Source organism: Pholcus phalangioides, unplaced genomic scaffold (genome assembly GCF_987345545.1).
Source record: "Pholcus phalangioides strain wild (caught in Gottingen) unplaced genomic scaffold, Ppha-v1.0 ptg000022l_1, whole genome shotgun sequence".
Lineage (NCBI taxonomy): Eukaryota > Metazoa > Arthropoda > Arachnida > Araneae > Pholcidae > Pholcus > Pholcus phalangioides.
Genome location: NW_028301615.1, coordinates 12,296,746 through 12,309,687, shown reverse-complemented (window position 1 = coordinate 12,309,687; position 12,942 = coordinate 12,296,746). Strand labels below are relative to the sequence as shown.

Here is a 12,942-nt window from a genome sequence, read left to right as displayed (position 1 = left end):
TTCACTGTAATATTATTGATATACCTCTAATATCTTAATCAGAACGGAGGAGAGGCACGTGGGTTTTTTTTTTGAAACAAATCATAGCAAGTCTGTATTTTAATGGAATATTTGATCAGGAGAAAAAAGGGGTTTTAAAATCCTAGTAATCTAAAAGGATGATCCCTCTTGATGGTGATGCAATGATAATGGTTGAATGCAGTGACCTTATGCACGACCAGAGCTTGGGGAAGGGGAGAGACAAAGGGGGCAACTGCCACAAATGGCAATCCTGATGGGGTGACAAACTTCAGGAATAACAATTGAAAAATGTTTTTTTTTTAGTTCAAAACATACTGCAAATAGGCAGGCAAAATTAAGTTTGCCCCTCCTAACAAAAAACCTAGTTACAGCCATGCCTTATGGTTTGGACCAGCTATGTTCTATATCCACATCTATATATCAATTTAATATATATTTTAATGATTAGTAACAAACATGAGAACCATCATTCACTACATTCATCATTTATTCATCAAAAGATGAGGAAAAATTGAATAATTTACCCTTTTCATATGCTAAACTAATAATAAAGTTGTTTATCTGAAAAACTCTTATTATGTTTGAAAAAGATATTTTAAATACAAATGGGTACTAAACTCAATTGCATTTAAAAAAAAAAAAAAAAAAAACTTATCAGATGAGAGTGGAGCATCTAATTTTATGGGTATTCGGGTCAGCCCAAAGTGGGACACACTTTTTTGAATTAGTCTTCTTCTCCTCTAAACACATAAAATGAGCACAAGCAAAATCAAAAACCTGACAGAATCTGTAATAATTTTAACCTTCTAATCCACAAAAAAATAAAAATAAATACCATTGGTATTAGTGATATAATCAATCTTATTTATGATATATATATTTTCAAGTTTGATTTCGCTCCTGTGGATTTGGCAATCTGAAAATTGTTTGCAGATGATTTCTTCCAATAACATTTGAATCCCTCTCATGACCCCCTTGGGAGTTGCATTTCCAGAAATTCCATCTTGGCGCGCGAGTCTCTATATTACAAAATATGATACAGAATGAATTTCACATTTATAGCTTCCAGCACTTTGGGATCAGCAATGATTGCTCCTTACAACTTTTGAGGCCCCCTAACGACCATTTTAGGGGACTGAATTTCGAACAACACTTATTGAGTCTTTACATCATGAAATAAAACTACTGACCAAATTTCATAAATATAGCTCCAGTCCTTTTGTACAATATGATGCAAATTCAATGTTTATCTTTTTTGATGGTACATATTGTCCACAGTTGTCTTCTAATTTTCGTATTTATCGTTGGAAAGTCATTTTATGAACACCCTGTATGCTTACGAAAATGCAAATTTCTTCAGAATTAACAAATTTGTTATGTGGGATAATGCTTATTTATTATTGTAAAAATTTAGTGATTACACTAAAAAGAAGCTGCAGTCAAAATGACTGCCAGCGGCTCTTTTAGTGTTAATATCCTTGGCTGGGAAAAAAATGTCTCTCTAAAAATAGATTCTTCGAAGAAGACTGCAAGAAATGTAAAATCAACATTGCACTGAAGAAATCCACACACACACAATGACCGGTCTCTATTTTTTAAAGCTTTCTCAACTTCTGTGGACCTTTTCTTCACTTGCAACTATCCCTGGACTTCATGACTTTTCCATGTTGATAGATATACCGCCAATTCTAAAAATATTGTGCTGCCTTTATACTGCAATTTGGTAATCCCACGTGTAAAATATATTTGATGTAATTATCTACTACAGGGTTCCAAAAAAAATCTGCTTGATCATTTCCCTGACCAAAAAACCCCAAAGAAAGAAATATGATAAAAAATATTTGGGAAGATTTTTAGAGTTTGAATTTCTTCCTTTTCCCTGACTTTTGAAAAAAATATAAATTTTACCTGACTTCCCAGGTCGCTAGGACCCTATAGTCACCATGCTGACCTAGATCCTGGGTTCTGCGAAGCCCTAATACAAGCAAAGCCTATTATAGGCCTACCACAGGTGTCTTGGAAACATAATTGATAAATCATGTTCCCCCAATTATAATGCAACTGTGGTACACCTATAATTAACCATGGTATAATAATATATGTATAAGTGGATTTTTCCTCAATTCAATAAGATAGCAAAAGACATGATCATGGCTTTCAGAGTGTCAACCTGTACCACATACCCAAAGGAAAATTCTGTGACTTTCCCTTGCCTTACTTAGCACTTGTTATCTTCTGCAATATCTCACATGCTACACACCATGTAGCATGTGAGATACATCACATTACATGATTTACATTTTACATCAAAAAACAAGTTTTTCTATTTTTTTCTTCATAAAGTTACAAGGGCCACTTTTTAAGCTGCGTGATGGAATAGCCAGGAATTGGCAAAAGCTTATATTATGGTCTGGTATAGCTTTCTCACGCAAAATGAAACATTATGGTGACAGACTTAAATTTGGACATCAATTTTTTTTATCAAACTTATCAATCAATTTTTTTTTTCATTTTTGCCATTTTTTTCCATTTTTAACCTGGTTTTTTACCCTTCCCCCTTATTTTGTGACTTTCACATCCCTTTACTCATTTCATGACTTTTCCGGCACTCTTCCATGATGGTAAACCTGTTTTAACAGCCAGAGCCTAGCCTTGTAAGGCAATAAGCTGGCTTAAAAGGTCACAATATATCTTGATTCTGCAGTATATTCAGGATAATATATTTACATAACACAAAAATTCAGACATCTGCCATTTTCACTTCAAAATGTGGAACAGATGACAGCATTTCTCGAACCCAAAGCATGCATTGCTCTCACATTATAAAGATGTTCGGACCATACACATACTCAGAACACCTGTTCCAGCTTATACAGATTTGTTAGAAATTCCCCAGAGGAATATTTATGAGGTGCATGTACAATTAACTAAACTAGATAGTAAATCGAGCCATACCTTATAACATAGCTGCTAACTTTGGAAAAGAATTAGGAAGGCTTTCACTCGGATCCAAATTCTGTACAAAAATCAATACAAAAGGGATTTTTGAAAAACTATGTAGGGATTTTTCATTTAAAAAATAAGAAATTGTTGGGATTTTTCAGGAAAAAAATTAAAGTTGTAGATTTTCATGAGCAAAACTGTACCCTCTAGCAAAAACGTGCCATCTTGCAAGCCATTGCAGACTACCACCAATAATTGCCAACCAGTAGGTTAAATTATATGCCATTACTAAACTTTCTTCAATAAAATCATGCTAATAAAAAAAATCGCCATCGGATTCAAAACAGGACATATGGTCAAAGCAAGTCACCTTGCCTTCAGATGTCGTAAGGCGGAATTAATGCTGGCTGTTTAGCAAATTTCTATTCTTCCCAAAAATTATAAATTTTGTTTTTGTGATCTGAAACAATGATGACAACTTACATTACACTTGTGATGCCATTTTGGGGATTAAAAACAAGAACTGTTTTTTCCAGGCGAAAGAAACTTTTTGGAAATAATTTTTCCCCAAAAGTAGGGATTTTTACAATCATGGTAAAAATTCGAGAGAGATAAGTTTTTCGGGAGTCCAGGAGAGGGAATAGAAATTCAGGAGCCTACCAAAAAATCTGGGAAACTTGGCAGCATACCAACAGAAATTTAAAATGAAGGTTTTCAAGTTTACAGTGATTTCACAGACACTGGATGCCAAAAACTGAAATTTCAACTTTATTCAATGCTTTTATACAAAAATTTCACAGTTCTATACTTAACGCAATTGCATCGGGGCCAATTCCCAGACAAAAAAACTTAAGTAGTTTGTCATGTGACAAAATATTTCACCACCAAAAAAAATGTCATACAAAGAAAATGGGTATTTTTTTTAGGGCTAGCATAGGATGACCATACAACCACTTTTCCCGGGATATATAGTCCCATATTTTCCTTAATTATGGTAATCCCGAATTTTTTGTTAAGATGTCTAATTTTTCCTGTATATATATATTTTCAACAAAACCCAACTGAATTTTTGTTCTTCACTAAAATCAAGGATTAAATTATTCCACAATTTTTAAATTACATTAGGATAATCTGGACTTGACAAATCTCGAAAAAAATTTAAGATGCCAGAAAAATTTTATAGACACCAGCATTTTCCCCCCTACGACAAAATTGGTCCAAAGCAGTGAATTTTTTTACTTGTCTGGGACGTAGGGATCCTTTTCCATGGTAGAAGACACACTGACATAATTTCCAATACATTCAAGCTGTCTTCAGGCTGAAAATAATTAGGTGTGTGTGTGTGTGCCATTTTATTTCCTAACAAATTTTCTACTCATCATGGTGACCTAGAATTTATCAAGCCCTGATGATAATTGTGATTATAAATATGAGGTTTTCAAGGGACTGCTTTATAAAGATACAAAAAATTAGAAGAATTTGGTTTCTGACCAGAAGATTTTGATATAGATAAAAAAAATCAGAAGAATTAAAGGTAAATTGGAAGCATTGATACCAATTGCACCCGATTCCAGCTGTGAACTAATGGACCAGAAAGTATGAGCAGGACAGTGTGAACTGCACTTACTCCCCAATCTTGAGTATGTAGAAATGGAAAAAATTCTTACCTTAGTTTTATGAATCTCCTGACTTTTAGACTAACTGTAGCTAAAACTTTGAAATAAAATTCAGATTAAACTTGGAGATCCAAAAGAAAACTCGAAGACTTACTGATTTTGTGTCCCAAAGAAATAGACATACTGCATGGGTTTTTTAGCAGTTGGCTGCTTCACATCTTTTACTGGCTTGACAATCTGAAATTAGATATCAATTTGCATACTTCAGACCCTCATTCACTCTTTTTAGACGAAACTTAATACATAAGGGTAGGTCACATAAGAATGGAACAGTTGTATTTTGGTTTATTTTCGTATGAGTATGGTAAAACTTTGAGTAACAGGTAGAGCGGGAGGCAAAGAAGGCAACCCACTACTACGCGGAATAATATATGTGCTGGCAATCAGCCAACAGTATCACCAACAAACAATTTTTCATCTGAGCCTATGGAATTTTTGTGAGTAAAAAAAGAACAACACTGTGTTATGGGCTTTTTAGTGGCAAAAGAGTTAGTGAAATGCATCGGCAAACGAAGGCAATGTATGGTGCAAGGTAGGCTGATTAAAATCACTTGATTTAAATCCTGGAATTTAACTTTTGTTTTTTCTTTACATAAATTAATTCAATGACATTGAAGTAAAAGTAACCTGGTATGGTATGTATGTTGCAGATATGTGGTAAAGTTTGTGATGAAAAGAAATATAGATATTTAGGGTAAATAGAAATAAACAGAAAGAAAGCTGCTATTTCTAGATTTTGTGCATGGAAAAAATTGCAGAAAAATACAGGGAGCTGAACTTAGCTAAATTGCACTGAGCACTTTAAATGCATTACAATGTGTGGAACTAGGGTTCCCCTGGTAACAGAGGAATAATTTTGTATAAAGCCTTGAATTCCATGCCCTAATTGCTGATTCGAAATAATGTTGCACCAACATAAATATCGTTGGGCTTTCAACTTTACTGTCTGTATTTCAACTTTACTGTCTGTATTACAATTTTGTTTGCTCATTTTTTTTTAAACTAAAACTCATTAAATCTGTGAAAAAATAAAAATGTGTAAACTATTAAGCAACATCATGCAAGTTGGAAACACATCCACCAATTGTAGAAGAAAAATGTTAATCCACGAGGGGCGTGTTAATCCCTTCGTGTTACATATACAGATTTTTATATTGTTCGTATTAAGTAGATAACAAAATGTTCCAGAATTTCCAGCAGTAAAAATTTGGCCACAACTTCACATTTTGGAGTTGTGGCGGCCCACAGATTGATACTTTACTAATGAACTGTAATTAGAAATAATAGTAATGTTACGATTATGTGTAACTCTTAAATGTGAATAAATAGAAAGATTATGATTATCAGCAACTAATGCTCATCTTTAGAGTCATACCTTGACAACGACGTTGAGGAAACATGAGGGAACAGAATGGAACACCAGAAGCAAGAATGTACTACGCACATCTGTCACAAGTGAAAAATTTGTAGAAACACATTTTTTGTACACGCAATCACGTTTTACACGTCTGTCACAAGTGTGCATGTTGGTGCCCCCATTAATTTCATGGGAGTGGTCAAATAAAGGTAAAAAAAAAAAAAAAAAAGAATTGAAATTATCCCTTGTCTGGTGTTTGAAGCACCAGAAACTTCACCCTTCCCTAGCTTCTGCCCTAGAGACCTTAGAGTAGCGGTTCTCAACTGGTGCTCTGCGGCCACTCAAGAAAAATATGAAAAAACTATAAATTTGAAAAAATAAAAATAAATGTTTTTGAATAATAAAATCAGCAACTAAGTAAATCAGCAACTTTGATGTATAAATAAAAAATATGCCTATGGGGCTCCGCCAGACATTATACATGGTTCATACTCTTTGAAAGTAAAAAAAAAAAGACTATTCAAGCACTTTTCCAGGCAAAATTTTAAAATTCAAGGGCATTCATTATTGTGGTTGATAAAAACAGTGATTTTTTACAAAACTTAAATTACTTGGATTTTTTTTAATTTATATTCAACATTTACTCATTTTTAATTTTGAAATGCCAATTTAATTTAATGCCATATAATTTTTTAAAACAATTATAATTCTCATTTCAACTTGTAGACTATGTCAAGTTCTAAAGGTCTTGCTTTTAAAAAAAGCCATTGTAGTTTAATATGCAAATGGCATTTAAACAGAATTCATTTTATGTTTGAAACAGCATTGAACTTTGCCTTCGATAAAAAAAAATTAGAAACAATGTAATCTAGGGTGACTATATGCCCTGGGACATTACCATATTTTCATGTAATTCTGGCCATCCCAATTTTTTCATGAAAATATCCCATTATTTTACACATATTTTCAAAAACAAAGCCTATTGAAGTTTTTATTCTTTACTGAAATTAAGTATTATAAAATTATTTTCCCAATTCTATGAATTATATTCCGATATATAATTATGACTTTAAATATTGTCATGTTAACGTTTTCCCCCATAGAATCAATTTAAATCTACTGCTTCAATGCCATGGTGCTTCGTTATCTGCTTTTGCAATTTTAACAACTGACAACTTCGCTTACCTTTGTTAATATTTTTGGTGACAATTGGCAGTTTTCCCATATTTTTATCAAGGAAATATGGTCAGCTAACATATATTCAAATGACATTCAATAGTTAGAAAAATTTCATAGAAAATATTTCGAAGCAATATCGCAAGCGCAGTTTTTTAGGCAGCATCTTTTTATAAGAGAATTTAGAAATACATCAGGTATGCGTGACCATATGTCCTGCTTTGAACATTGTCACACAATTATTGTGTATCATTGTTGCTCTACACATTTTCGCCCTAGTGGAATATGGTTTAGAGAGGGATTTTGAGTTGAAGGGGGAACAAAAATTGATGGAAAAAATTCACGCATAATTTTTTTCAAGTACTGCAATGATTTTGCAAGGTCTGTACAAACCCTGTTATATACCAGAAAGGGCTTCGCGAGTCAAAAAAGGTTGAGAACTACTGCCTTAGAGTATGCAATTTTTATGTCTGTATTCAATGTGGCGGTCTTGGCGACTTATCGCGAAGAAAAAGTCGCCAAAGTTGTGGCGGAACATACTGCATCTGTTCCAACAAAATTTTTGCAGCAGTAAAAATTCAAGGCAAACAGAATTTGGCTTCTCATGTGTCCACAGGGACCTCTTGCCCTAGGGACCTTGGAGCAGGCATTTTGTACTTCTATAGTCTTCTATGACTCTTACCCTCTAAGCTACTTTACAGCACGCCAACTCTCGTCATATCGCAATATGGTAACTTCCTACCGATGGAGTTGGGTGAGAAATGAAGGCACTATATATATATCAGTGGTCACCCCAGGATCAGCAGGGAAGGAACTTGTTTTCAGTTTTTCCTGGATCAAATTCGGGGACCCTGACAGTAACCTTCATGGTGGAAGACCAGCATCTTATCACTGCATCACTCAGGTCCCTTGCCAATCTAATAATCCCAAGCCAAAGGAAAAAAAAAAACAATTTCTTTTGAAAAACACAGGTTTCTTCAAAAGTGAGGTGTATAGCTTTGAACTAACAAAAATCTGGTTTATTCCAATGTTCCCGTGGCTGAAACCTTGCAAGCCTCCAGCCATGGTTGATTTTAAAGGTGGCACATGAAGCTTTGCACCCGAGTGGCAGGTAAATTCAAGTCCCCTTGCCAATCCCAATAATTTACGTAAAACAGATCCTGCTTGCATTTTAAAAAAAGCCATGAAAACGTTGTGAGAAAATATGCTGGTACTTGCGATTGTAGCCATCCACTTAACGCATTTTTTTGTGTTGGTGAATTCACATTACCATTTTCGCTCAACTTCTTTCCTAGTGAGTTTTCTCAGTCAGTTTGACTCTCTCATGCAACCAAATTTTCATAACTTTTCAGTTGCATAACATAACTCCTCTGTTGAGATATTGAGGGTGTTGCTTTTGATTCAATAAAACTTTGCTATTATTGACTTGAAAATGACGTGTCAGCCAAAGGTGCATTATCTTAGACACAGCTTTCAGTTCAGTGCTATATCTGTTCTAGATCTTCCTTATCCACATGGCGCTAATTACTGTTTCCCCTCTGCCTTTCTCTATTCTTCCAAATGAAGCCACCCCTTGATTTTCTGCAGCTGTTTGAAGGATCTGAAAAACAGTTTTGACTTTCTTTTTTCCCTCCCACTTTCCTTCAGTGTGTACGGTATATGTATACAGCCAGTATGTGGATTGGATACCATTCTATCAGGTTGTACCTTTAATATTTATTACTTCTTTACATACCCTTATCAGTTTATTATCTAAAAGAAAGACCAGGTTTTTTAAAGACTTTCATACCCTGATAGCTTTATTATTTAAAACAGTCCGGTTTTATACCCAGAATACTTATTTATACAACAACTGTTTCTATTGATGGAACTCTGAGAAACTTATACCCTGATCATTTTATTATTCACAAGAGTCTCCCAGTTTTTAGTCTAAAAAGTGAATTATTATTATGCTTGTTGGTTTTGGTTAATTTTCCAGGCTGGTGACTTTTTTCTCGGTCCGTAACATCCAACCGCTTTGGCAGTTTTTCATCGGCCATCAGCCATTTTGTCTTTTTCCTTTAGAAAATGTAAATGTAATCCTAACGCTCTAAGCGTTAGGATTACATTTACATTTTCGTCCCCTGGTATAAGGTTGTAGCCTTATTTACTTTATTTAAAAAGACCTGGATACCCAGAAATAGAGTCCAGATTTTAATTTTTTTATACATAGAATATACTTATATTAACAACATGCAAAACCGTTGTTATTTAGGAGCGGATACCTTGTTGTTTTGATATTTAGTCTTGGGTAGTGAGTGATATTATGCTTGTTGGTTTTAGCAGTTTTCTATGCTGGTTTGGGCGTCAATACCATCCCACAGTCTCGTATCACATTTTCTAACCCAGAAATCATATTTATATATAATCCAGATCTTATTTATGTTCATACTATATTTGTCGTGTTTCATGATATTTTTATATCTGTGCGAATGGGTTTTTATAATTTTTTCTATGCTGGTGATTTTTTTTTTTTTTTGGTGCCCGTAGTGTCTCATGGCCTTGGCGATTTTTGGCCAGGTCATCCAACACTTTTGGCGCAGAAAAAGTCGCCAAAAATCGCCAAGCTGTCCCCATATGTTTGTGCTTCTAAATTGTTGTTTCTATTCACCCCATTTTACAGTATCCCGATAAATTCTGTTAAATGTTTTTATAACAATTTTCTTGCTAAATATCATATCCTCCTGAAAGCATGTGAAAAGAATATCATGCCAAAAAACCCAATCTGGCATCAAAATCGTGCAGAATCAAGCCAGAATGCGCCAATTTGTGGTCTCGAAATTCAACAGATGCACACAATGTCACACAAAGCAGTAAAACGTAACAAGAATGAATGTTATAATTGGGACAACTGCACAATATGTAATGATAAATGTCTGCCCCAAACCCCTCAATCCATTAGACTATTTTAAAGGCTAAAACTACAATATATTGACAAAAAAAAATACAAACAATAAAACAATCTTGCACATGGCAAAGTGCCCTACTTTCTTGTTTTCTCAATCAATGATTTTAAAATTTTAGAAGCTCATTGGGCGTAATTAATATACCGGGATGAATTAATAAAATTAGAAACTAATTAAAAAGGTACATTAAAAAAAATTCCCCACGCCAATAAAGCACGTGACTGTTATAAAACCGCCTCGGATCGAGAGTCAATTCTTGTGTAAACAACTGAAACTAGCATCAGCAATAATTTCATAACGCCATGGCCCTCCTAACAAATCGCAAGTAGTAATGAAGTAACAACGTAAAAAAACTTCCTTACTTTCGCCGGCCAAGCTTTGTATCCTTTCATCTTCGCCCTGTAACCAAACGAAACACAAAACGATTACCGTTACAAGTCTCGTGGAAGAAAGTATTAGCGATATCCCTTAAGGAATAATTAATAATTAGCAAATGAATTAGCCACTTACCAAACGAAATCACCGACTTTCAGCGTCATCGCGTCTTTCATAACGTGTGAATAGAAGACACACACAAATTGAAAAGAGACAAGTTACAACCCAACAGCAACCGCCGTCGCAATGCAATATGGGATAGCTGGTAGTTGTCTTTCCCGCTCCCTAGATGCCGCCAGATGATAGGCACATTATATTTTGAAAATTACTCCGTGTTTAGCTTTAGTAATTTTAAATAGATGTCACGACTATACTGATCAGATCATGAAGTCTGAAGTAGTATTACAATGACCATACGTCCCATATCTCTCGCGATGAAATTATTTTTGTATAATAGTATTCGGTAATTCATCGTTTTTTTGCGAAAATTTTTCATTTTTTCCAAACATATTGAAAAAGTTCACCTTTAAATTTTCAATCTCGAATCCAGTATTTAACGAGAGTTATGAATCAATGGAATGACCCTTTTTTTAAAATATGGTCACAGCAGAAATCCTGTATAAACATTGATTTCTTTCGAAAAGTTCTTTTAGCGAGATTTAAATAGCATACATACGTTTTTTTGAATATTTTTTGGGTGTGCTGTTTGAAAAACTCGTTGCAAAATTTTTTTTCGTTGGTTTACTGCTTCTGTATTACTCTACATGTCCTCTAGCGGTGACTTTGTGAAGCACTCAAAAAGAATTACTTTTATTTGACCACGTAAATCCTGTTTAAAGTTTACGAGTTTTCTATTTTTACTGGAATCGCGAACACGAAGATTATTATATTTACGATTTATTTATTACATCATGACACAGATCACCCATATTTTTCTAGACATTCCCGTGTTTTTGGCCATCTTAAATTCTCATGAAAATTTCCCTTCACTTCCAATATTTTCAACAAAACTCTTTCTTAAACAAAAAACACTCTTTTATTCTTCCCTGAAATGCAGGATTAAAACTAAGCCAAAAATTACAAATAATTATGACTATCACATTTGTCAAATGATTAAGCCAACCGTGGTTTATCGGCAACCAAAGCGGCTCGGGATCTTTAATACAGCTTTGTCGGCAACAATAATCGTTCACTTTTACCAAGAACTAGCAACATTCCTATTAGTTTCCCGTATTTTTCTCGAAAAAAATTGATCAGCCTGATTATGACTGTATTTGACCGGGTTCACACAGTAAAAGTGACGACATCTTTTATAAAACTTGAAAAATCAACTAATAAGCCTGTGGGTTGATACGATTATCGGATGCACTTTCCAAGTTTTATAAAAGAAACTTTTTAGTTTATTCCCGGTCTTAACCTCGTATAAATTCCGTTTTATATTCTTTTTATTTGACTTTGTGTGAGAGAAATACATTTTAATTTAATAATTGGCAATTCTTTTAGGAATTTTAGCACTTTGCCAGGCCCAATACAGATCAACTGGGCTATCAGCATTGGCGTACGAAAATGGGGGCTTTGGGGTTCTAACCCCCCCCCCTCCTCCTCAAGCCGAGATTATAGAGTTATTTTGAAGGAAAAAAACGTAAACCCCCCCCCCCTGCCCCCGAGAAGAAAAAAACATCCCCCTTGAGAAAATTCTGCGTACGCCGTCTTAAGATTGCACTGATAGCTGCAATCTTAAGACATGGGCCCCACCCAGGCACAATCTGGGGGCCTCAAGAAAAGAATCGGCCTCACAAAAATGAGGCACGGTTGAAATTTTAAGTAATTTGCCTGGTAGGGAGTCACTTGGGCCCCCACAATGCTCTTAAGACATGGGCCACCCCCCACGTGGCAATGTAGAAGAGAGGTTGAAGGCTAGAATCAGTGCTCTCCTCTGGTCCATAGGTGTATAAACTTGTATTCTGCAGAGCACGCTCTTCAACATTTGCCACCATTGTAATTTATGTAAATATTAATTTTGAGCTACCTCTCCCAATAATTCTGAGCCCTTCGAATATTTCCAATAACTTTATGCCTATGATTTGGTCTCTCTACTGGTAGTACACAGAAAAAAAAATCTTTTTTCTCTGTAAAACAAGGTGGCTGTCATAGGCAGATACAGAACAGGATTGGGATAATCATGCTACACCCAATACAATACAATTTTTCAATATTTTTTTACCAGAGAAAATTTAATACATTAAAAATTACAGTAATGCAGACCAAAACGTTCATCTGTAAAAGAGGAGCGACAATTGATCAGGAGATTGAAATGCATTCTTTAATTAAACAAGGGAAATTGTGATTTGACCACAAAAGAGGGGCAACTGAATCTGAGGGGTTCTACTGTATTTGATGGCATAGATGTGTGCAGAATTTTCTCGAGGGGGGAGGGGTTCAGATTTTT

The 12,942-nt window shown here is 34.7% G+C and overlaps 1 protein-coding gene across 1 annotated transcript in view; it reads right to left on the bottom strand.

Moving 5' to 3' along the window:
• LOC149069482 (uncharacterized) overlaps nt 1-10,745 on the bottom strand; it is a 39,623-nt gene extending 28,878 nt beyond the window's left edge. The window contains exons 1-3 of the mRNA XM_089249405.1: nt 10,629-10,745; nt 10,481-10,517; nt 4,735-4,817 (exon numbers count right to left, since the gene is read on the bottom strand). Of these exons, the coding sequence (XP_089105531.1) occupies nt 4,735-4,817; nt 10,481-10,517; nt 10,629-10,669 (161 nt within the window). The 5' untranslated portion in view covers nt 10,670-10,745. The remainder of the gene's footprint in view (nt 1-4,734; nt 4,818-10,480; nt 10,518-10,628) is intronic.
• Nucleotides 10,746-12,942: the final 2,197 nt, after the last annotated feature.